This window comes from Canis lupus, chromosome 4 (genome assembly GCF_003254725.2).
Source record: "Canis lupus dingo isolate Sandy chromosome 4, ASM325472v2, whole genome shotgun sequence".
Taxonomy (NCBI): domain Eukaryota; kingdom Metazoa; phylum Chordata; class Mammalia; order Carnivora; family Canidae; genus Canis; species Canis lupus.
In genome coordinates this window covers 65552064-65576548 of record NC_064246.1, presented here as the reverse complement: position 1 = coordinate 65576548, position 24485 = coordinate 65552064, and the positions used below count along the sequence as shown (strand labels likewise).

General features: G+C 33.9%; 1 protein-coding gene across 1 annotated transcript in view; it reads right to left on the bottom strand.

Moving 5' to 3' along the window:
* HCN1 (hyperpolarization activated cyclic nucleotide gated potassium channel 1) overlaps nucleotides 1–24485 on the bottom strand; it is a 392337-nt gene that overhangs the window by 28247 nt on the left and 339605 nt on the right. Inside the window, exon 6 of the mRNA XM_025434848.3 lies at nucleotides 17832–18072. Within this exon, the coding sequence (XP_025290633.3) occupies nucleotides 17832–18072 (241 nt within the window). The remainder of the gene's footprint in view (nucleotides 1–17831; nucleotides 18073–24485) is intronic.

The window sequence follows — 24485 nt, the reverse complement described above, 5'->3', positions numbered from 1 at the left end:
CTCAGAAACTTCTCTCTGTATCACTTCCTTTCTAATTAGATAAAAGAAGGGGGAGATATACAGAAGACAGATATGGGGGTATTATTTTGGTTTCTCTCTAAAGATGTATAATGATAATATATATATATATATATATCATTGTCACACCACAAATATATAATGATAATAATAATTATATTTACCTATTTATATTATTTCTTTAAAAATGTAACCTATTGGAAATTGAGTCCATTTGTATTATGTCATCTTTCTCTTCCAACTTACAGTAATACATGCACAGACATGCATGTTGCACATATAAAAATGATTTCAGTATTTGGTAAATATTGCACCAATATTTCTAGTCTTTTATTGAGGCAGGGAGCATCAGTGGCTGTTCTATAGTTACGAGTATCTTATAAATTCCAAGAAAACAAGAAATTTTAACGTGCTTGTTTTGTCTACTATAAGAAAAGTAAACATGTGCTGAATTAATAAGGGAACCATTGCACTGCACAATGCATTCAATTAAGATTTCAAATGCTATTTCTTTAAACAGTCTGATCTGTACTAGACTTTAATATTCTCATTCTTGTCCAATTTGACTGTATGAGTGGCTATTAACTGACTTGCAAGAATATTTAGACATATTTTTGGAACCTTCTATTTCTTCCTTTGGAGTCACTCACTGCACGCCAGTAAAACATTCATGTGTTATTAATGTGTTAAGGTGTTTCTCTTCTGACATGTGTTATCAGGTACAAAGAGACTTTTTAAAACTGGTATTTTAAATTTGCTAAATACACTCAAACATTTCAATAAATGTATAATACTCTGCAAAATAGGTGATAAAATGTAATTTAAAGTGCATTAGATTTTTTCCACTTCATTATCTTTTTGCTGAACTATTCTGACAGGTAATCTCACTCTCTCCTTGTTAGTAAATTCAACTACAAAGAGTATCTCCATAGATAATAGATAGGTCAAAACAGTCACACTTAATTGGAAAATGCTTATAATTAGTAATTTCAGGTTATTTAGCAAGAGTCCAGAAGGAATTTGTGCGTATGTATATGTATGTGTGCAATGTGTTTGATAATTCAGTCTAAGAAGAAAGAATCCTTATTTTCTGAAACGCTATAAAATAACACCTTTGGTAACAACTTGCAGAAAATTCACCTGTTACTCTATGAAGAGTAGTGGCCTAGAATGATAGTGCATTCCTGCCCCTGACAATCTCTGTGCTTGTGCATGTCTTAGGCTCCTCATTTGCACAAGGTGATGAGATAATGGATTAGATCCCTCCTAATTCTAAACTGTACAAAAATGTTTCTGAATAATTCAGCTTTTGAAAACATATATATTTGTTCTTCCATTTCCCTCTTAGTGCATTTAAAAATTGATATTGAAAATGGTAAATATTACATATTTTTGTAGTTATTTTAATCTAATATGGAGTTATATGATGTATGTGAAATTACTTAGTATAATGCCTGGCCCATTAAACACTGCTTGTTTGGAGAATTTGGATTTTATTAAATTCTATGGTATTATTTCTTGTGTGTGTGTGTGTGCATGCACACTCACAGGAGTACATATGGTCAAGAGATTAGGATTTTCAGAGTTAAAGATATCTTTGTTTTGAAAAAGCTTTCAAGATTATTTATCCTATCTCTATATCCCTACTTCCCACCATTTACACACTTGATTTAGAGTGAATTTCTTTGCTACTGGATTAAGACTAACACTGACTCCGGAGAATAACACAAATTGACAATCAGATTCTCCTGTGTTGATTCACTCCACATGAGCACTGAATCAATAATACCTCAGTAGCATACATGCATCTGCTGCTCTAGAGTACACCAGCACTGTTACTTTCATTGCTACCTAACATCCCAGCACATACTCTACGCCGTTCTAAGTATTTTATACATGTTAAATCATTTATTCCCCTAAGCAAGGCTAATGAAGTAGGAATTATTATTACCCTGATTTTACCACCTCTGATTTTGAAACTGAGGTTTGGGGAAGATCAGTGACTTTCTCCAGGTACAACAGCATCTCAAGATCTGACTTCAACACCTACACCCTTAAATAGTACCCTTCTGTAACACCACAAAGAGCTTTTCAACCAGCCTCTGACACTTTCTATTTTTTTTCACTACCCATAAAAAAGAGTTGTAGTTAATTTTTATACACTAGAACATGAAACATCACAAATATCACTTGCCTCCATTTCTATTCAGAATGCCAGGGTCTTGTCTTATAAAATACCCTCAAAGATAATACTACAAACACAATATACAACCTTCATTAATTGAAAAATATCATGGACTCTAGAATAGGCCAGAAGACATTCTGGATGCTCAGAAAGCTATTAAAACAAGCGATTTGGCAAAAAAGATTACATCCTCAAGAGTCGAATTCCAACATAATCATAGTACTGGATGACTCCAGATGATGATCCTAAGCCCCAAGATGTTTAAAAGTTGCCTGGGGACATGAAGTTGGGTCCATTGACAAAGATGGGACTAGAGCCTGGCTCTGTGGATGCTGAGTACTTTGCCACATCATGCTATTTCCTGATCCTTTTTTAGCTTTGTTCCTAAAGATAGAATTTGACTGTTTAACTTGCAATATTATGACAGAGGAATAACAAAGCAAGAAAATATGCTTAGGCTTCTCGGACATAAACTTTTAAATTGAATGTGGTTCAGTAGGGAAAAATCACTGGGGCAGTTGTATAGTTTTAGTAATGTGGACCTTAACACTTGAAGGGGAAGGTCTAAATTTAAGAGTAAGTAAAACCTGGGCACAGAATAAAAAGCCTCTGTTATTAGCACAAGTGGGAGGCCACTTGGAAAAGGAAAAAGCTAGAGATAGAGTTGAAATGAGGACACAGTGAGAAACCAGCCATCTGTCCACCAGCAATGATGCACATAAAGCAACCCACAGGATACCATCGCCTTCCGAATGAACATGCTCAAAGAGTGGATTCTTAAGATCATAAACAGTATGTGTTGGGCATTTATCAAATATAACTTTAACAATGTTTGAAACTCAAATACTACAGTCTGGTAAAGAGCCTGGCATGTTTCATATGCATATCTGTTAAGTCTTACGTAGGATAACAATGTGACTCTGAGAACGTCAAAAAAATTTGTTTCCAAGGGTATGCTTAATGCCACAAACCATAATATTTATTATACCCACAGAAAGATGGTCTTATTTCACCTCACCTCACTCTAAGCTAATAGCATAGAACAGAAAAAGTGAGAGGAGAACAAGATCACAATTAAAACTAAAAATCTGAATCCAAGTTCTCTCCATACAGTTGCTCTACTTGCACAATTTGTTGAAGGGTGCCTACCTAGAGACACACTTGTCCCTCATTTTTTCTCTTAGATTCCAAAAATACAATGAAGTATGATAATGGTCCTTAAAAAGAGTGTCCCAATATAATAATAGTTTGCACAACTTTTATCCAAAGAACTCAGAATGCTTTACTAATGTTAGCTCATTCATCATACCCAGCTGTGATGGAGGAAGAGCAGATCTGCTGAAGTAGGGCAAGAAGTACTTAGTCAGCAATGCTATGCTGAGGCTTTGAAAGCCAAATGTGAGGCTGGAGAGCAAAAACACAGAAGCAGCAAAAGAAGTAACCATAAAGGAATCTTGCTACTCCGTGCAACAGTAAGATATTATCAAAATACTAAGCCTAATATCTAGTTCACATTTGTGACTTCTGTTAAGAAGCTGTGGAAAAAATAAAGAAGAGTAGACATTATAATTTCATGTTTGAAAAATTGAAAAGAAATATAAATAGAGATCATTTATTAAAGTTTGGTAGTTGGCTTAATGATATGAAATATTATTCAATTAAAGATGGCTCCAAAATTAGATTTGCTGCCACAAATACTAATTCAATAAAAATGATGTACCTGAAAATATGCTAAGGTTGAAGATACAAATAAAAATGTTAAATGATCTTCTATATTATTGATATAATATAGGAGTATCTTAGTCCTGTAGCCCCTGTGCATCTTTTATATAAATGCTGCAAATAAATCACAAGAAACATTAGAGATGGAGAGAAAATAAAAGAGTATAAATAATATATAAAAGAAAAAAATAGTCTTAAAAGGATAGCCATCAATTTAGTTTAAGCATGTCTTCATTGAAATATAGATAATTCTTATCATAACATTTAAAGCATGTCATCATTGTGTCCATCAGAATGCTTGGAGACACTTCATCCAACACACTGGCTTCAGTATTCTTTGTTAAATTTGCTATTAACAATCTTTCATTTTAAAATTCCTATTTAGTCATTATTTCAAGTGTTATATCCTAGAACTCATTTATCACCAATAAGTTACTTGAAAGAAAGGAGCAGAAAGAATAGAGATAAAGAGTAGAGACAAGGGAAAATATATTCAACCAACCGTCCATCCATCCATCTTTTCATCCATCCATTCATTTACTCATTGTACAAGTTCTTACTGAATGTGTTATAGTTCAATCACTGTGCTTTGATACCTCATGTTTAAATTGGATGAAACCATAGTGTCTAAGCTCATAAATTTCATAATTTAATATGAAAGACTGATATATAAAATAATAATTAAAATAGTTCAATAACAGGTTAAGATTAAAGTGTTATGAAAGTAGAGAGAAAAATCATCTGTCAAAGGAGATGAAAAAAATTTTTGAGTGGTATCTTAAAAATACAAGAGGCAATGTATAAGACTGAGGAGTGGAGAGGGATTTTTTTTAACCAAGGGGATCATCTTTGCAAAGGCAACCTTTGCTTGCTTAAGAACTAGTAGTATTAGGGGTCAGTTTAAGGGTATCTAGAGGGAAATATATGAGTTGAGATTAGTAAGATAGGTTGGGCCAAATTGTACAGAATTTTGGAGATTATGTTAAAGGATATGGATATTAATCTTCATATGGAGGCCAGGGGTCACAATTCAGATGATCCTTGTGGAAAGAAAAAAAGCTGCAGAATGAATGAAAGCAGGAAGTACATGGTGCTGGAAGCTCCCCTTTGGGGAATCCTGGGAAATACAAATGGAGTAATTTGGGGCTTCAGAAAAGAGCACATTGGTTCTTCTCCAATCATGAATACAGATTTACTCTAAGGAGAAGACTTAAAGAAAACATCAATCTGGGAGATAGTTTTCTCTTAGATTATCCTTGGTGATGTACATCCTGCTTAAATAGTTTTTCCTCCAGGTACACTTGACAGAAAGCCCTGCTACTTTTTAATCTCTGAGATATGCATACAAAAATGGGTAAAAAAATCCTTCCATCTGTTCTATATTACCAAAAACTCCTTTAATAGCACACAAAGTTTATCATTACAAAAGTTATCATTTGAGTAACAAAAGTAAAACGTGAAATCCAAAGTCTACTAGTTAATCAAAATTTAGAAATTTATATTTTCAAAAGAAAAAATAATATTTTTAAAATATTCAAAATAATTTTATGTTTTAAAGTGAATCATAACCTGTTAGATTTGTTTCAGCTTGCAATATTATTGCAATATCATATTTTTTTAAAAACCCGTATTTTCTCTGAAATAATTTTCCCCAGTTTCTGATGAATATTAAAATTTAAGAACTAGGTAGAGACACATTTTTAAAATTCAGTGCATGAATTAGAATTACAGGTAATGATTAGGAAGCAAACTTGCCCTATAAAGATTTTACTTTGGTAAGTTCAAGGTGTGTCCTGGTATGGCCTATTTACAAAGCTCCAAAGATGGTCCTTGTGAACAACCACAGGGATATAGGAGAACCCGGATTTGTAACAAAGACCTTTCTATTTTCCATACCTTTTCTTTCACCTCTTCCTCCTTTCCTACTTTAGTAAAGAGAGAAAGACATTATGACTTCAAAATACAATCTTTTTTTTTTTTTTTTTTAAGATTTATTTATCTGTTTTAGAGGGAGAGAGAGCAAGGGGAGGGGCAAGGAGAGAGCGAGAAAGAATTTCAGCAGACTCTGTGCTGAGCATGGAGTCCAGTATGGGGCTTGATCCCACGACTTGAGATTATGACCTGAGCCAAAATCAAGAATTGAAGACTTAACCAACTGACCCACCCAGGTGCCCCTAATAAAACGTCTTCTTAATGTTCATCCTGATTTTCATTGATTGTCTCAGACACTTGAATTTAATTTTTTATTATGCATTGGTGTATTTATACATGACGTTATAGAATCATAGAACTGTGAGGTGGGGACACAGATGGGGATTAACATCTCTCTCACTTGATGACTTAGCAAAGCTGTGGTTGTACATTATCTGGTATAGGTAGACTCCTAGGTGGGCTAAAACTTGTAAAAAAAAAAATCTTCCAGATCTGTCTTATCACTATTAAAACAATTATTTCATCAGCCTAATCTAAGAAGAGAACACATGAGGAAGCAAAATACAATAAAGCAAAAAAAAAAAATCGACAAGAATATGTATCGTTTTTCTCTGCTGTGATCTTCTCATAAATAAAATGGAAGGACTGAACTAATCAAGTTTTGAGCTTACTATCAACAGATATTTTACACTTTCTAGAAAATCTGTATCAGCTTTTAGAAATGTACAGTCCACCAGAGGTGGCATCAACTGTAAACTACAGATTGGCAGATGTTTCAGTCCTTTTAAAAATAATGAATAGTCATCATGACAGGGATTTCCTGTGGTTTTTCAAATCTGTGGCTCTAAATTTAAAAATGCCAGATGATCATTATCTAGCCAAATGCATTTTGGGCATAAAGATCCTAAACGTAAACATTAGCTATATGAAGTTCCTGGCAGTCTCCTTAAGACTGGCAAAACATTAGACATTATTAAGCAGCACCTAATATCAAATTATTTATAATAGCAGCAGTCATGGGAATTATTTTCCTTCTGGTAGGTTTGTTTCATATGACCAACCATAAGAAGTACCTATGAGACAGATATTTTGAAGGAAAGAAAGTTGGGAAGCTGAATTGGTTAGAACTCTTTGGTGTGGAACGACAAGCAGCTGTTAAGAGGTGACTAGAGATAACAATGATAATGAATTACATTATATTTGAAAAACAAATGCTTTTATTTAAAAATCATAAACTATTGAAAAAAGATACATTACTTGAAGTTTTAATAAGGCATATTAATAACACTTTACCTTACTCAGTGGATAAAGTATTAATAATATGATTAATTTAATAAGAGGAACATATGAACAGATTTCAAAGGTGTTTAAGAAATGCATGTATAAAAGGGCCATGGATGCCTTTGTAAGGAAGCTAAAGCTTAGCTGATGTTTAAAGTTTATATCCTAGAGGACAACCATCATGCCTTCTCATAGGAGAAGGCTATATACAGTAGACAAAACATAGGCTTTGAGTTCAGGACATTCATAGCTGAGTTTGAAACATGATTTTGTTGCTTTTCAGGTACTGGCCTTGGCCAAGGCTTATTTTATAACATTTTCCTAAGAGGAAGAGTCAGGAGGAGTTCAGGAACTCCTCTTCCTTTAAATAAGAACCTCATTCCTTCAACACCTGAAACTCATTGCCTCACCATCCACCTGGCCTGAGCCATGATCTCACAGGTTGCTTTATCCTCACTCACTGTCACTCCCAATGGGAAGCCTGGGACTTCCTAATTGATCCTATATGCCTGGACCTACTCCTTAAGTGGTTGTATGGGCAGGGAGGCATTCCTTACGCTTCCTCCTAGCTTTAATTTTCCTAGAAGTATTTATCATTATGTGGTAATGTAGTTTAATATTTCAGGAATTTAGTTTTCCTTATTGAATTTTTATTTCTAAAATTTAAGTACTGTATAAAATAAAAGCTACATGACTGGGGAATTTTGTCTATTTTGTTCACCGCTTTATATCCCCAGGGACTATGAATGTGCTAGGCATGTACTATATGTTCATTCTCTTGCACTGCTTGTCCTAGAACATTACTTGAGACTTCTGTTGGTGAGAATACTGGATGAGATGATACATGTGCTGACCTAACACTTTCCCCAGCCTTGAAACACACACACACACACACACACGCAGAAAACAACAAATCAACACAAAAACTTCTCTGGGTTAAAACAAAACAAAATAAAATCAATTTCTTCTAGAAATATATTTTGTATTACTGTAGAAATAAATCAAGTCAGGCAAAGAATACAAAACTCTGAGTTTGGTCGTTCTTTGAAAAGTCTCTACATTTCATTATTCTGCTTGCCATTCAGTTGGAATGTTCTGTGTGCTGATTATATTCATTTAATTCAGATATTTGAGAAGAGTGGAAAGAGTGTTCCTCAGTTGGTCCCTGCTCTTCCGTTTAATTATACTATGAAGTTACCACCATTGGCCATGCGAATATAGAATCAGTATAAAACAAGAATATTTCTGTTCATTTTAAAATTCCATATCAGATACTTAAAGAGGCATGAATTATAAACCTTGACATGCTAAATAAGTACAATTTGTTATTATTAGGTTTCAGCTGCTTTTCATGTTCTTATTTGGTGTTTAACTTGAACAAATATCAACTATATGCATAAAAGAATTGAAAGTGATATAAATCTATTTTTTCCCATAAATTATCTATCAAAGATTGTGCTTTCACTACCCTGGGGTGCACTAATAGCCACTTTAGGTCTCCATAGTGAAGATATAAATGTGGCTATAAGCATGGTACCCAAACAAAATATTATTTTACAAAATTTCTTACTGAAGTGAGTTGGGTTGAATAAGTACATATTTGACTCTTATAGGAATAAACTATAGGAGAAATATTTGTTAAACTGTTAAAAACTGTGAGATGACCTCATTGGTCAATTTAATAAGGCTAAATTTATAACTGATCATTTATGTCTCAAGAAATTAGTAGAATGGAAAAAATATTCTGTATAGAATTGGATTTTTTTTTTGAGTGAGTGAGAGAGAGAGAGCGAGCATGCATGGCAATGGGGGTGAGGGGAGAGGAGAGAGAGGCCCAGAGGGAGAGTGAGACTCTCAAGCAGACTCCACACCTAACACAGGCCCAACATGGAACTTGATCTCAAGACCCTGAGATCAAGACCTGATCTAAAATCAAGAGTCTGACACTTAACTGACTGAGCCACTCAGGTGCCCTTAGAATTGTATTTTATTTTTAAATTATCTAGTAATTGTAGAACATTTCATTTCTTTAAAAAATAAATATCCTTTAATCTTATCATCTTTCTTATGTATCACTTACTATCAATATAATTTATTATTTAACATATTTGATATTCTGTAATTCTCCTATTCAAATATGTGTTTGTTTTCACTCTGCCACTCTATCTCCAAATGTTACAATTAAAAAAATTTAAAAACAATATAAATAAAATGCAACTCATGCACTATGCAATAGCTTCAGACCAAAAGTGCAACCTATTTAGAAATAAGCAATAAGCAATAATAGGGGCATCTGCCTGGTTCAGATGGAAGAGCATGCACCTCTTGAGGAGTTTGGATGGGTCTTGAGTTTAAGCCCCACTTTGGATGTGGATATTACTTTAAAAAATAAATAAACTTTTAAAAGTATTTTAAAAAGAAAGAGTAATAATAAATTACTATCTAAAAAATGCAATGGAATTTGACCAAAGCAGTATAGTCAGATTTATATGTACTCAAATTGCAGTCATCACAATGAAGAATGGTTAAGAAAAATATACTAAATTTTTTTCACCCAAGAAGCTAAAAGAAAAAAAGCAAAAAACTAAAATCTAAAGACAGTGAAAGGTTTCATAAAGAAAAACATTTCAGAAATTCATGAAAGGAAAAAGCACTTTCTTTGGAAACACCATGAAAATAACAAGTATTAATGCAAGTGATTAAAAAAAAAGTGAGAACGGCATTAGGAAAGAGATATATATTATAGATTTAGATGTAATTAAACAAATATGAAATGGCTTTCAGTTTTAGTTGTGACATGCTTAGAAGTTCTTACTCCTTCTTAGTAAATAAAATAAAGAAAAAATAAAAAAATACAAAAATAAATAGAGAGATATTCTGTGTACATGGACAGGAAGATGAACTGTCAGGCAGCCCCAGTGGCTCACCGGTTTAGCGCCGCCTTCAACGCAGGGCATGATCCTGGAGACCCCGGATCGAGTCCCACGTCAGGCTCCCTGCATGGAGCCTGCTTCTCCCTCTGCCTGTGTCTATGCCTCTCTCTCTCTCTCTCTCTCTGTGTATCTTTCATGAATAAATAAATAAAATATTTAAAAAAAGAAAGAGTAAAACACAATTAAAAAATAAAACAAACTGTCAAGACGTCAATTCTTCCCATTTTGATCTATAGATTCAATTCAATCAAATAAAAATCCTAGCAAGTTATTTTATGGATATTGACAAACTGATTCTAAGTTTACACAAAGTGGCAAAAGGCCCACAATAGGCAACCCAATAAAGTTGGAGGATTGATGGACCCGACTTCAAGACTTACTCTAAAGCTACTGTAATCAAGACTGTGCGGTATTGGTGTAAGAACAGACAGATTGACCAGTGAAATAAAACAGAGAGCCCAGAGACAGACTTTTGTAGATATAGTCAAATGATCTTTGATAAAGGAATAAAGCCAATACAATGGGGAAAAGACAATCTCTTCAACAAATGGCACTGGAACAAGTGGACATGAATATACAAAAAAATAATAATAATCTAGGCACAGTCTTTACACCCTTCACAAAAATTAACTCAAAATATTTCATAGACCTAAATATAAAACATAAACTATAAAACTCCTAGAAGATTACATAGGAAAAATCTAGATGCCTTCCTTAGATACAACACCAAAGTCACAACCTATAAAAGAAATAGTTGAGAAGCTAGACTTCATTAAAATTGAAAAGTTATTTAAAAAAAAAACCCCAAAAACCAAAAAACAAAAAAAAACTTCTGCTCTGCAAAAGAAAATATCAAAAGAATGAGAAGACAGCCACAGACTGAAAGAAAATATTTGCAAAATACACATTTGATAAAGAACTTTCATCTAAAATATACAGTCTTAAAACTCAACAATAAGAAAACAACTTGATTAAAAATGGACCAAAGACCTTAACAGACACCTCAATAAAGAATATATACACATGACAAATAAACATCTGAAAAGATGTTCAAGGTCATATGTCCTCAGAGAAATCCAAATTAAAATACAAGAAATCACTGCACACCTATCTAAATGGCCAAAATCCTGAAGACTGACAACACAAAATAAATACTGGTGAGCATATGGAACTACAATAACTCTCATTCATTGCTCTTGGGAATGCAATTTATAGCCACTTGAAAGACAGTTTGGCAGATTCTCATAACTAAAAATACTCTTACCATATAATCTAGCAATCACACCCTTTGGTATTTACCCAAAGGAGTTGAAAACATGTCCACAAAAAACTTGGATGTTTATAGCAGCTTTATTCATAATTGCCAAAACTTGGAAACAACCAAGATGTCTTTCAGTAGGTGAATGGATAAACTGTGATGCATTCAGACAATGGAATATTATTCTGCACCAAAACGAAACAAGCTGTCAAGCAATAAAGAGACATGGACAAACCTTAAATGCATATTACCAACTGAATGATGACAAAAAGGCTGCATGTTGTATTATGACAACATATGACATCCCTGAAAAGGCAAAACCATGGAGGTAATAAAAAGTTCAGGGACTGTTCCAGAGAGAGAGAGAGAGAGAGGAGTAAATAGGGAAAGCACAGTGGATTTTTAGGGCAGTGATAATATTCTGTATGATATTATAATGATGAATATATATCATTATACTTTTGTCAAAACCCATCAAATATAGCATACCAAAAATGAAACCTAAGGCAGATCATGATATGGGGTGATTATGATGTATTGGTGTAGGATCATTCTTGGGGCCATTCTGGTGAGTGATGTTAATAATGTGGAGGATGAGCATGTGTGGGGGCAGGAAGTATATGGAAAATCTCTGTACTTTCAAATTGTGATAAACCTAAAACTGCTCTAAAAAACCATAGTTTTAAAAAAATTAAACAGTTGCAGAAATAAACTCTTGTATATATGATCAAATGATTTCTGACAACGATACCAAGATCATTTAAAAGTAAATGATAGTCTTTTCAACAAACGGTGCTGGGAAAATTAGATATCCATATGCAAAGAATGAAGTTGAACCAATACCTAACACCATACATAAAAATTTAAAACGGACCAAAGACCTAAGTGCAAAACCTAAAATTACAAAACTCTTAGAAGAAAACATAAGAGAAAGCTCCACAACATTGGCTTTGGCAATTATCCCTTGGACATGACACCAAAGGCACAGGTAACTAAAGAAAACAGACAAATTGGACTTCCTGAAAACTTAAAAATTTTGTGCCTCAAGATACACCACAAGCACAGTAAAAAGGCAAATAAAATATTTGCAAATCATGTATCTGATAAGATATTAATATCCAAAATATATAGAAAACCTCTAATATTTTGTGAGGTGGTGAAACTATATGATATCATAATGGTGAATACAGGACAGTAAGCATTTGTTAAAACTTATAAAATTTTATAGCACAAAAAGTAAATCATATGGTATGCAAATTAAAACAATAATTTAGGAAGTCAGAAGTTCTCAGGATAGAATGCAGAATGTAACAAAAGGATATAAATGCATTATAAATGTTGAAACAACCTCACTGAAGGAGATTAGGGAATAAGATGCTGACCTAAGCATCTTTGCAAATGAGTGAAGAGGCAAAAAGAACTTTACATGAGATTTATTCTCCAGTTGATTAACTTATTTCCTATGGATGTATATTTTTACAATTTTAAAACCACTATACATGCATATTACCACTGAACAGTTAGGTAAATATACAGTGGAAACCAGATTTCCTACTCTTGAGTGAAGTGTTATAGATAAACAAGAAAAGAAAGTCAAAATAATCCATATGGTAATGGATTAGAGTTGGAAATATCAGTAGACTGAAACCTTGCCCCTCGTACTCTTTAAAAATAAATAAATAAATTTTTAAAAAACAAAAAACCAAGAGCAAACCAGAGAATGTTACAAGTAAATGGGATCTGAATGAAAAGAATATATTGGGTAAAACCTGGGAAAATCAGAATAAAGTGTGTGCTTTATTACTTATTAATAATGTATCAATATCGGTCCATTAATTATGACAAAAGTATCATAATAATGGTAAATAAGAAACTGGGTATGACATATATGGAATTCTCTGTATAATCTTTGAAATAATTTTCTATCTAAAATTGTTCCAAAATTAACACTAAAAGTTTATTGAAAATAAAAAGGGGACTATGTATACATATATATATTTATATAATGTGAAAATTATTTGGAATCTTCTGGAGATTTTTTTTTTACATGCGGATGTTTGGATCTCAATTCCATTCAATTCCATCAGAAACTCTTAAGGTATAATTTTGGTTCCGGCATCAGATTTTATTTTTTAAAGCTTTTTAGTATTATGAATAACTGAGTTATATGAATGGAATGATTATTCATAAACAAGTAGAAAACTGAAATAGCTTTAATATCCATAGGAGACAGAGATTCAGACACAAGTGGCTTTGCGTGTGAAACTTAAGAAGCCTTCAAGTATTAGGCAATGCCTAGATGGGTTAAGCTTCCTTAAAGTAGAGAATACATTTTTTAATGGTTTTCTTACTCTCTCCAAGAAGTAAACAAAACCTGATATCCAAAATTAGGTAGGGGATCACAAAAATAAGCACCATTAACAATAAATAACAGCCTAATTTCAGTTATAAAGATGTTACAAGGTGTTGAAAAATAATAATACGTCAGGACAAACTAGTTTTTATCCTAGAAATGATTTTATGGCTCAATACAAGGATATTCATTACCATAACTAACTTTACTAATAGTGTAACCAGATAAAGTTAGGGAGACAAGTGTTCCAGACTTTGTATAAAACCTTAGTCATATTAACAAATACAACTGCACAGTAATTAAAAGTTCCTTTGAATTGACAAAATGTATGTTGAATGTAAAAATACATTCTTCATACATAATAATGCTTCCACAAAGTCCTTTCCAGATGTTTCTATATTTATCAAACCTTCCATTAATTGCATCAAAAATGTTTTCTCTCCCAAACCACCTATCTCTACACTTGGCCTGTACATGTACACTTTTTATTTTTTATTTTTTACTCCATCAGCTTTCAATTACTCTTTTTTCTTTATTTGAACATTAATCCTCTGTGCTTTCGAAAGTAGACTTTTTTGGTATTAGCTTTCCAAAACTCTTTTTTCCTTAGTACAATGCACAAAGGCTTAGGGGCTAATGAGGCAGCACAGAATCATGACGAAGAGTGGGAAGAAGGGGAAGCTGGAAACTTCAAAAGTATCTTTCATGGATGAGAGAGAAAGTCAAGGAAGCTAATTATCTTGAGTTGATATATTTTGTTCAGCCACAATAGATTAATGGATAAGAACCTTATGGTTATTTTTATATATTCCAAAAAAGCACTTAATAAAATTCAAAACCTTCCCTAGTTAGTATTTCTCAGCTGTTATTGAAGAAAACTTCAACTCAGCATATATTTATTTTTATATAACAAAATGGAATTGTCTTTTTCTCAACTACTAATTTGATTTGAATACCTTTTTATCATTACTGATTTTTTTAAGGGACTCAGATGTACAGACTGACTAATCTTCAATGAACAAAAAATATATATATCTCCAATCTGGACTTACTGATTCAGAATCCCTGGTGGGTGGGGCCTGAGCATCTTTGTCATTAAACAGCCCTCTGGTGATTTTGATGGACACGCTGAAAATCAGAGGGAAGATAGGCAACTACACTATTAATTTCAGTGTGAGGTGGACAGAGACCAAGACTTTAGAAAGCTATGAGAAGTACTATGGAGACACAGAATTAGGAGACATTGATTCTGACTGAGAAGTCTTCTAAAAAGATGGCATACTATAAAGTCTGTGAAGGATGAACACAAATTAGCAAGGATCATTTATTCTATACCTCACTTCTGAGAAGGAAAAGAGCTTCACTTGAATTGCCTCTTACAGGATAAACCTATAGATATTTGAGGACAGATTTCTTGCCTTTTCCTAAGAAAAATATTTCAGTTTCCTGGTGTTAAGGAATATTTAAACATTAAGCTTGCCAATTCTGATACTGTAGTACCAGAGGTCTAATTTAATCATTAGGTTTCTGATGTTTTGATGGAATTGGTAGAAACTAAGAAAAGTGTGTAATATCCCTCTTCTGCTTGTTCTAACATTATTTCCTCTATGCAAAAGAGCCTCTACTGGCCTTATATTAGCATAACAGCTCCTCTATAGTTGTTTTACTTTTTTTGTTTCAATGCTATTTGGAAGCATCTTTGATTGGGATGATTAAAGCTCCTCTATGGATCAGCACGTATGCTAGAAAAGGTACAGAACACACAATTTTCTTCCTGATATATAAAAAGCTAGTGGATTTAATATATGTATGTTTCTTTTCCCCTGGCGATATTCTCTCTCTCTCTCTCTCTCTCCCTCCCTCCCTCTCTTTTAATTGACATGTAATTGACACAATATGTTAGTTTCAGGTATACAATTATATAGTAACATGGAATCACTCATGTCAAGCAGTAGCATGTCAAGGAGTGACACAAGAACCAAGGGCATTGGAGCTAAGATCAGATACTGCTGAAATTAGCACCAGCTGACGACACACTCAGAACTGATGATGAGCAGAAACAGAGGAGGTCTGAACACAGATCAAATCCCTTTAAAAAAAGGAGGATTTTTGCAGCAAATTGTCAGACTTTCAAGATACTGATCCTTTCACATTTGACCACATCAAAAAGCTGCCACTGAAACTCTGCCAGATTGATCTCTGAACAGAACAGACACCCTCCACTCCTTGGACACAATAAGCAGCACACGCCGAGGGCTGACCCCGACACACCTGGGGCTTATCTCAACTGTGTGTTCACAGACCGACTTCATGTTTGGTTCATTAACTTCCTACCCCCTGTTCTACCTTGTTTGCTGTGTAACTTGTCTTGTGCTTTGTTTTGTGTGACGAGTAAGAAGCCGAGTTAAATGAGTAGTAAAATGTTACTGAGTTTGGAATCCCGAAACTGCTTTACAATTAGGTCAACCTTGCTTTACAATTGAATAAAACTGAACATTGTGGAAAGACACAATTCATGTGTGTGCCTTCATAGCATGTTCGTGACAACAACATAATACTTTGATATTTATGTATATTGAGAAATGATCACTGCAATAAGTCAAGGTAAAATCTGCCACCATATATAGTTACAAAATTCTTTTTCGTATGATGAGAACTTTTAAGATCTACTTTCTTAGCAACTTTCAAGTATGCAATACAGTGTTATTTGCTATTGTCACCATAGTGTATATTATATCAGCATATTATTAAAGAAGTACTTTAATTTTTGCAGAAAGGATGAAATCTTCCATATGTGATGGTGGAAAACATCTCTTTTGGGGAAAAATACAGAATCTTGCCTCACACTATACTCACAAATATATGCTCGGTAGATTAATACTACAACATAGTATTCAAAATGTAATCAAAGTATGGATAATAATCAGTAGACTGTAATAAAATAGTAATAAAATGCAAAACTAAATAAGATAGAGGTAGAGATAGAAAATATTTTAGTAATTTTACAGTGTACAAAACCCACCCAAGGAACACAAAATCTCTAATGCCTTAAGGGAAAGGAAAGGCAGGTTCATATCACATCAACGATAATGAACTTGATTGGCCATGGGGTGACCAGGTTGAACATAATTGTTGGATGTGTTTGTGAGGGTATTTCCAGATAAGATAAACATTTGGATCAGTAGATTCAGTAAAGTAAATCGCCCTCCCCCATGTGAGTGGGCATCATCCAAATCACTAGAGGTGTAAATAGAACAAAAGTAGGAGGTGGGGGTGGGTGGGGAGTTTGACTCTCTTTTTCTCACTGCTTGCATTAACATCTCATCTCATCTTCTGCCTTCAGACTGGATGCACACCTTTGACTCCTCTGGTTCCCAGCTTGGGAAGCCAAACTAAATTCTCCCACCAGCTTTCCTGGGTCTCCAGCTTGTAAATGGCAGATCACAAGACTCAACAGCCTCCATATTTGCTTAAGTCAATTCATTTCCTTTTGTATATATATTATCCTATTGGTTCTGTTTTTCTGGAGAGCCCTGACTTATACACCACTCAACCAGAGGCTCCATTCCTCAGCCTTTCTTATATGTAAAGGTACTCTGGTAATTAAATTCTGGCCAATCAGATATGAATAAGCACAACATTGACAATTCTAGGTATACCTCTAAAGAGAAGTTGCTCACTCTTCACTTCCTCTGTCCCCTTCTCTGTCACCTGTGAGTCATATCTAACATGATGGATAAGAACTAGTTCCTCTGGTATAAGAGAGAAAAGCACTCAGATGGATGGCAGACCAACAAAATAGATGATATCTGGGTCTCTGAAAGCTGTCTTGGGGAGAGGCATCTGACCCTCCTGGAATTTCTGCATGAGACAAAAATATACTTTTCATCTGGTTTAAGCCAGTGTTCATAAGTTCCAGTTTGGGAAGGTAAAAAAATACTCCAACTAATACAGCAGCAAAGGTACATGTACTGAACATGTGACACCACTGATATGTGAAAACATACCATTATAGACACTTTTTATCAGAATTCAAATACAAGTTCATAGTCAAAAGCCACAAATCAACATTCTGATATCTCCAAAATTCTGATAAAGATACATAAGCAAAGCAACATTCAGCCCCATTGCATTTTCTTTTTCACTAACCTCCAAAGTAAGAGCCATCTGTCAGCTTCATTTCCTTACTGGATTTTGTGATGACACCAGCAACACCATGTTGAATGAAATACATTTTTTTACCCACAGCTCCTTCTCGTATGATATAATCTCCAGGTTGAAACACCTCAAATCTCAACTTGCTCAGCATGGCAGTCACAAAATTGGGATCCGCATTAGCAAACAGTGGCATTGTAGCCACTAGCTTCCGACAGTTGAAGTTGACTATCTCCTAAAGATGGCAAGGGCAAACAAATATGAAGAGAAATATTAATCATATCAGGAAGAAAACCACATGCTTAAGTTAAAATCTACATATAACATAATATTGCGATTTTAGTTTAGAACCAAAGACACATAAATTCTAATAATCTGCATATCTCTTAAAAGCAAGAAATTATGTTTTATTTATGTGTAGAAATTCTGTATTCCCAGCATCTAGTGCAGTATAGGCATATATTAAACACTCAGTAAATGTGAATTAAATACATACGCCATACCTCTTATAATTTCCAATTCATTTACTATGTATAAAATTAGAACTTAAATGTGGAAGAGTTTTGGTTTCCCTTTTATCTTGTATGAAGAAAAGAAGCCACACTACCTCCTATTAGCTATAATATTACTGCTTCTGTGCTCCATTGTGTTGAACAGTCTAGCTTGCACCTACTGACCAGAATTCTGAAACAAAGGCCCAGCTGCCAGACAACAGCATTTTGATGTTTTTTTCTTCATGTTATTTACATTAAAGTAAGGACGATGTGGGTGTGCAGAGAAAGGTTATACAAAGAAGACTCCAATCTAACTATACTTTATAATTATAAATTCAATCTGTTTCTGAGTTAGATCAGACGATCACTGTTTCTAAAGCCTCTTGGGTTTCCACTGGAAGTCTTAGAGTGGAGGGGCCATATTTTCTTTTTCCTGAATTGTTTGTTTGTTTTATGTCTGGAACCAGGCCAGTTCTAAACTATAGTTACACATTTGATTTCATTCTGTAGATCTGGTCCAGATTAGACATAGTAGTATCTCTTTGGGCCAAAATAGAGATATGGGACCAAAGTTTTTTTTTTTTTTTTTTAAGATTTTATTTATTGGAAAGAGAGAGAAAGAGAGAGAGAGTGCACAGGCAGGAGGAGAGGTAGATGGGGAAACAGATTCCTGGTTGAGCAGGGAGCCCAATGTGAGGCTCGATCCCAGCACCCTGAGATCATGGTCTGAGCTGAAGGCAGATGCTTAACCGACTGAGCCACCCAGGAGCCCCTGGGACCAACCATTTTTTATCTTGCAAGTTAGATGTGTTAAGAGATAAATAGTAGGAATTAAATTTTACCACAATGCCATTTCTCAAAAATCTCTTTTCCAATGAGCCCCAAAGGAAAAGGGTGAACCCTGAATTTGTGATCTCTTTTAATAGACATAGATACTGAAGTAAACCCTCCTAAGAGGTGAGAAGAAAAAAAAAAATTGAAGGTATTAACAAAGGCTGAGACCTGAATTCTTGCTTTGAGAAAATATGTTATACAAACTAAAGGATTCTAAGACTGAGGGGAAAAAAAAAAAGTTTCAATCTTGCTTCATGAAATGAATGACCTGACCTTATCCCGGAATATGTAGGGAAATTCTAGCTGATATAGGGAGGACAAAATTTGGGGTACAACATTGAAAAGAAAGTATTTCATCTTTAACAGTATTATCTTGTCAGTTGTGCAGAGCAAAGAAGAGTCTCTAGTGGTGGGGCTACATGGAGGATGGTAAAATATCTAAAAATCAGCTATAATAAGCAAAAAGTGAACACAGTAAAAAAACAAGAGAAAGATGTTACATGTGGTATCTACTGTAGCATCACCCAATCCCAAATAATGCTCACCTGACTCCATGGGTGGCTGTACTGAGGACAACTTGTGGTTAATTTTAACTGGTGCTGAAGAGCCGTGGTGGGAGTTGGGACTATAGTAAGTTTCAGCTCATAGTAAGTGCTCAGTAAAATGCATGCAGGTATGGAAGATGGAAGGAAGGAGGGAAGGGAAAAAAAAACAGGGAAAAAGGGGGGGAATGAAAGAAGGGAGATGGAGCTTCAGTTGTGGAAAAGAGTGCCTACAAAGACTAATTTTGTTCCCATTGGGAGATATTTACTTAAAACTCTTAGAAAGCTCTCTCAAGCAAACAGCTTGAGAAACAAGTCTCAAAAATATGTATGTAATATGTATAAAAATATGTTTTTTATCATTCAAAATACTTTGATACAAAAACTTCATGAAGATAAATGGTGAACCACTCAAGGTACTCAAGGTAACCTTATGAGTTGAAAGAAGACACACAGAGGTCATTAAAAGGACCAGATTGATTATTTGAGAGTTAATGATTTCACATGTAAAATGACATTGAATACTGTGGAGGAAAATGAACGTAAGTCAGGTTACAGAGAAAATAAGAATTTTCAAACAAAAATAATACAATAGGGAATTCTTTTATCTGTGTATCTCTCACCATTTATTTTAGAAAATAATTGGAAATATATTTTATAAACAATTTAACTGTTCTTTATTTATATGAATAGCTCTTCTTCTATTACACATTGCATATTCAGGTACACCTATTGTAACTGTCTTGATTATAACACCATGGGGATAATTTCATATTATCGTTATGGCTTAAAGGAATCCATTAAATTTTCTCTCCCTCTCTGTGGAACTTTTACCCCCAATGTGACAACTATCAGATTGAACTATAAAAAGCATTTGATAAGAAAAAATGTAATTAGACAGAAAGTTATTTGCATTTAAAAGTCCTCTCTGCCCGCAAAATTGGCTTGCTTTAAGCTTAATAGAAACAATCATGTGAGTCTAGAAATGAAGCAAAACTTTTAAAAGCTCTTCTCCATCAATCACATTTCTTTATAGCACATTTTCGTAAAGAACATATTTAATTAAGTTATTAATATCTCTCCATATGTAAAACAAGACTTTTAAAGCTCCGCCTCCATCAATCACAGTTCCTTATAGCACATTGACTTAAGTAAGACACACAGTTATTAATATCTCTAATTTCCATCCCGATTTTTTATGGCAGTTGTTACAATGTGCTATTTTAGCAATATGTCTGGCCTGAATTAGGAGTAGTGACCATATCCATTAAATTGAGGAATGCTCCATTTCTAAGGGTATCAGACATGGCCCTGACCTTAATAAGGTACTCCAAATTACCAAGCTTACTGCCAACACTTAAAAAAATGAAATTACTTCTTCCTGGAGCATCCCGTAGTAACAGAAAGTATAGAAATGCTAACAAACAAACACAAACATCAAAAAAAAAAAAATCCCGTAATGATGAGTGTATTTCAAAGAGGGTCAAATGAAAGAGCTACCAATAACTAAAGCTTTAACAATTGGCAAAACAAGGTAAACAATGTAGTATTAGATTGATTCCAGAGTATAAACTAAGTAATCATGAGATCATATTTACATAATATAATTAAACAATTGAGTAAATTAAGAAGTAGGGGAAAATAGACAAATCTGTTTAAATTCCAAATAAACTTTTATCTATTAAATAAAAGCATAATTAATGCACGCAACAAACAACTATAAAGAACCCTGCATTTGATCTTACTTTGACGTGTAATTTTATTTCAGATATGAAAGTCTTTCCTTTTCAGTGGTCCTTCATTTTGTTTTCCTAACATATAGCAGAATTATTTATGTTCATTGTTTAGTCACAGACTAGAGGTCATTTTTTCAAGTGTCATACAGAATAAAGTGCACTAATCTTAAGTGAATTTTTCAAATGCACACCATATCCTCTTTATCTATTCATTTGTCAATAGTTGGGCTTCTTCTATACTCTGGCTATTGCAAATAATGCTGCTATAAACCTAGGATGCATGTATCCCTTTGAATTTGTGTTTTTGCATTCTTTGGGTAAATACCCAGTAGAGCAACTGCTGGATGGTAAGGCAGTTCTGTTTTTAACTTTTTGAGGGGCCTCTGTACTGTTTTCCACAGTGGATCACCATCACTGATTTCTCTTGAATATTTATTTACCTTATATTGGAACTGCTGGATGATAAAGTAAGCTATATTTAATTTTAGTAGATAGTACCAAAAGTTTTCTAAAATGATTGTATTATTTTTTTCACATACAAACAATATATAAGTTCCAGTTATCCTACATCCATAGTAAAATTTGATGTTATCACTCTTTAATTTTAGCCATTAGTAGGTATGCAGACATATATTATTGTCTACAAAATCTTTCTCATTGTAATTTTATCTTACTTTTTCCCAGTGATTACTGTTGTTAGGCACATCTTTATAGGATGACTGATCAGATGAATATCCTGTTTGGTGAGATGCCCTGTCAAGGTTTCCCCATTTTTTTTTTTTTTTTTTTGTGTTGTTGGAGTCCTTTTTATAGTCTTGACGTGAGTTCTTTGTTGGGATATATATTCTAAACATCTTCTCCCCATCTGTGACCTGCCTTTTCACTCTCAGGGTTATCTTTTATTTATTTATTTATTTTTTTGTTTAACTTTATATATACAGAGTTTGGTTTAAATATATATATATACATACATATATATATGTATATATATTTAAATATGGTTTAAATATAATTTAAATATGGTTTAAATGTATATTATATATATATATAGAGAGAGAGAGAGAGCGTACTTCACAAAGGATTTTTTAAAAGATTTTATTTTTTGGACAGAGAGATCTAGAGCGAGCACAAGAAGCAGGGGGAGCAGCAGGCAGAGGGAGAGGGAAATTAGACTCCTGATGAGCTGGGAGCCCAATTCAGGACTCAATCCCAGGATTCTGGGATCATGACCTGAACTGAAGGCAGATGCTCAACTGTCTGAGTCACCCAGATGCCCCTGGCTGCACAAAGGATTTTTTATTAATTTTTTAAAGATTATTTATTTGAGAGAGAGAGAGAGAGAGAGAGAGAGAGAGAGAGAGAGAGAGACGAGCTGGTAGGAGCAGAGGGACAAGCAGACGCCTTGCTGAGCACAGAGCCCAATGGGGCTCGATCTCAGGACCCTGAGATCATGATCTAGCCAAAGGCAGACATCTAACCAACTGAGCCACCCAGGCAACCCACAAAGGATTTATTTTACACATAAATCAGTACTTAGGAATCATGCAAACTCTGAGACCCTGGGAAAGCTTAAGCAATATTTTTTATTATTATTTTAAAAATAGTAATATTTTAAGGCAACCTGAAGCACTGAAATTCTTTACTGATAATTTAAGTATCACTGTGGAAAGTTCCATTTTGTGAAACATTTAGTTCTCCTCTATTCTGCGTTATTTTATTCTACACAAGATAGTTCTAAAATGTTTTAGGCATGTAGCTATAAATATAATTACCATCATTATAATAATGAATCATAGAGTATCTTAACAAAACAGAGCTGCTGTTACATTGCTAAATTCCTACACCCAACACACACTATATTTTTAGACTTTGCAGAACACACAAGACCTTCCTTCTAAGAACTTATGTTAGATGTCCAATGGCATCCAGCCTTTCGACTTCTATATTAACTTCAAACATAAGGAAATAAATATAGTCAAATATATATCAGTTGATACTTTATCACCTAGAACATCCTGTAAAAGAGTGCTGGTGATGTTGCCCATCCCTGCCCCTCTCAAGTTCAGTAGCCTGGACTAGTGAGAATTAGAGTAAGTGAATGTGTTAGAGTTTTGTCTTTTTCTTTTTTTTTAAGGCAGGGATAATTTTAAGAACGAACATAATAAAAATAAAAGAATATTATCCTACACTTTAAGTATTACTACCTCATTTTAAAGAAGATACTGAATAATCTGCCAAAGAGCACATGCTTGCAAGAGGAATAGCCATGGCTTTCTGGGCAACCCAGCTCTCTAACTTAGGTTTTGGGTGGATTCTAAGAATCCATCTTGCTTTTGCACATATCTGGAATTACCACAAACCCTAAAGATTTTGGTGTAATCATAAATTTGTTCTTTTGAAATTTACACATTTTGAAAGTTCAACATGAATATTTGTTAATTGGGGGGTAGTAAACTGATGGCTATGAACTTGGCTGTTTTTATTTTACAGCAATTATTTTTAAAAATCTAAATCAATGCCTTTATTTCTTGGAAAATAAAAGAAACTATTCAGGATTATTCCATGGATCCTTGCCCTCATCATGGATTTCATGTAGACAGCATCAATTAAAAAAAAAAAAAAGTCTTCAATGACCTGCCAAAGATGATGTTCTCTACCCTGTTACTCTTCGTAGGAAGATGATAATCTTGTGGACATATTTATGGTATTTTTTACTAAAATACCAGGCTCAAATTCTGATTTAAAGAATCTGGAGCTACATCTCCAAGGGTTATGGCTCAAAATCTCTACTTTTAATAACACACTCAAAGTTATAAGCAGTCAGGTTTGGAAACCATGCTTCCTAAAATAAATATCTAAAAGTTTACATCTAGTTGAGGGAAGAAGATGTATATGTATTCAGTATAAAATGGTTCTAAGTAGTAAAATAAATATAGGTTAGCCTCCTCTCTCTTTCTCTGTGTGTGTGCACACACATGTTCAATCCCTGATTCCAAAACTAAATGGCTCTGTGCCCATACAAAAGTGACTCAGATTCTTCTA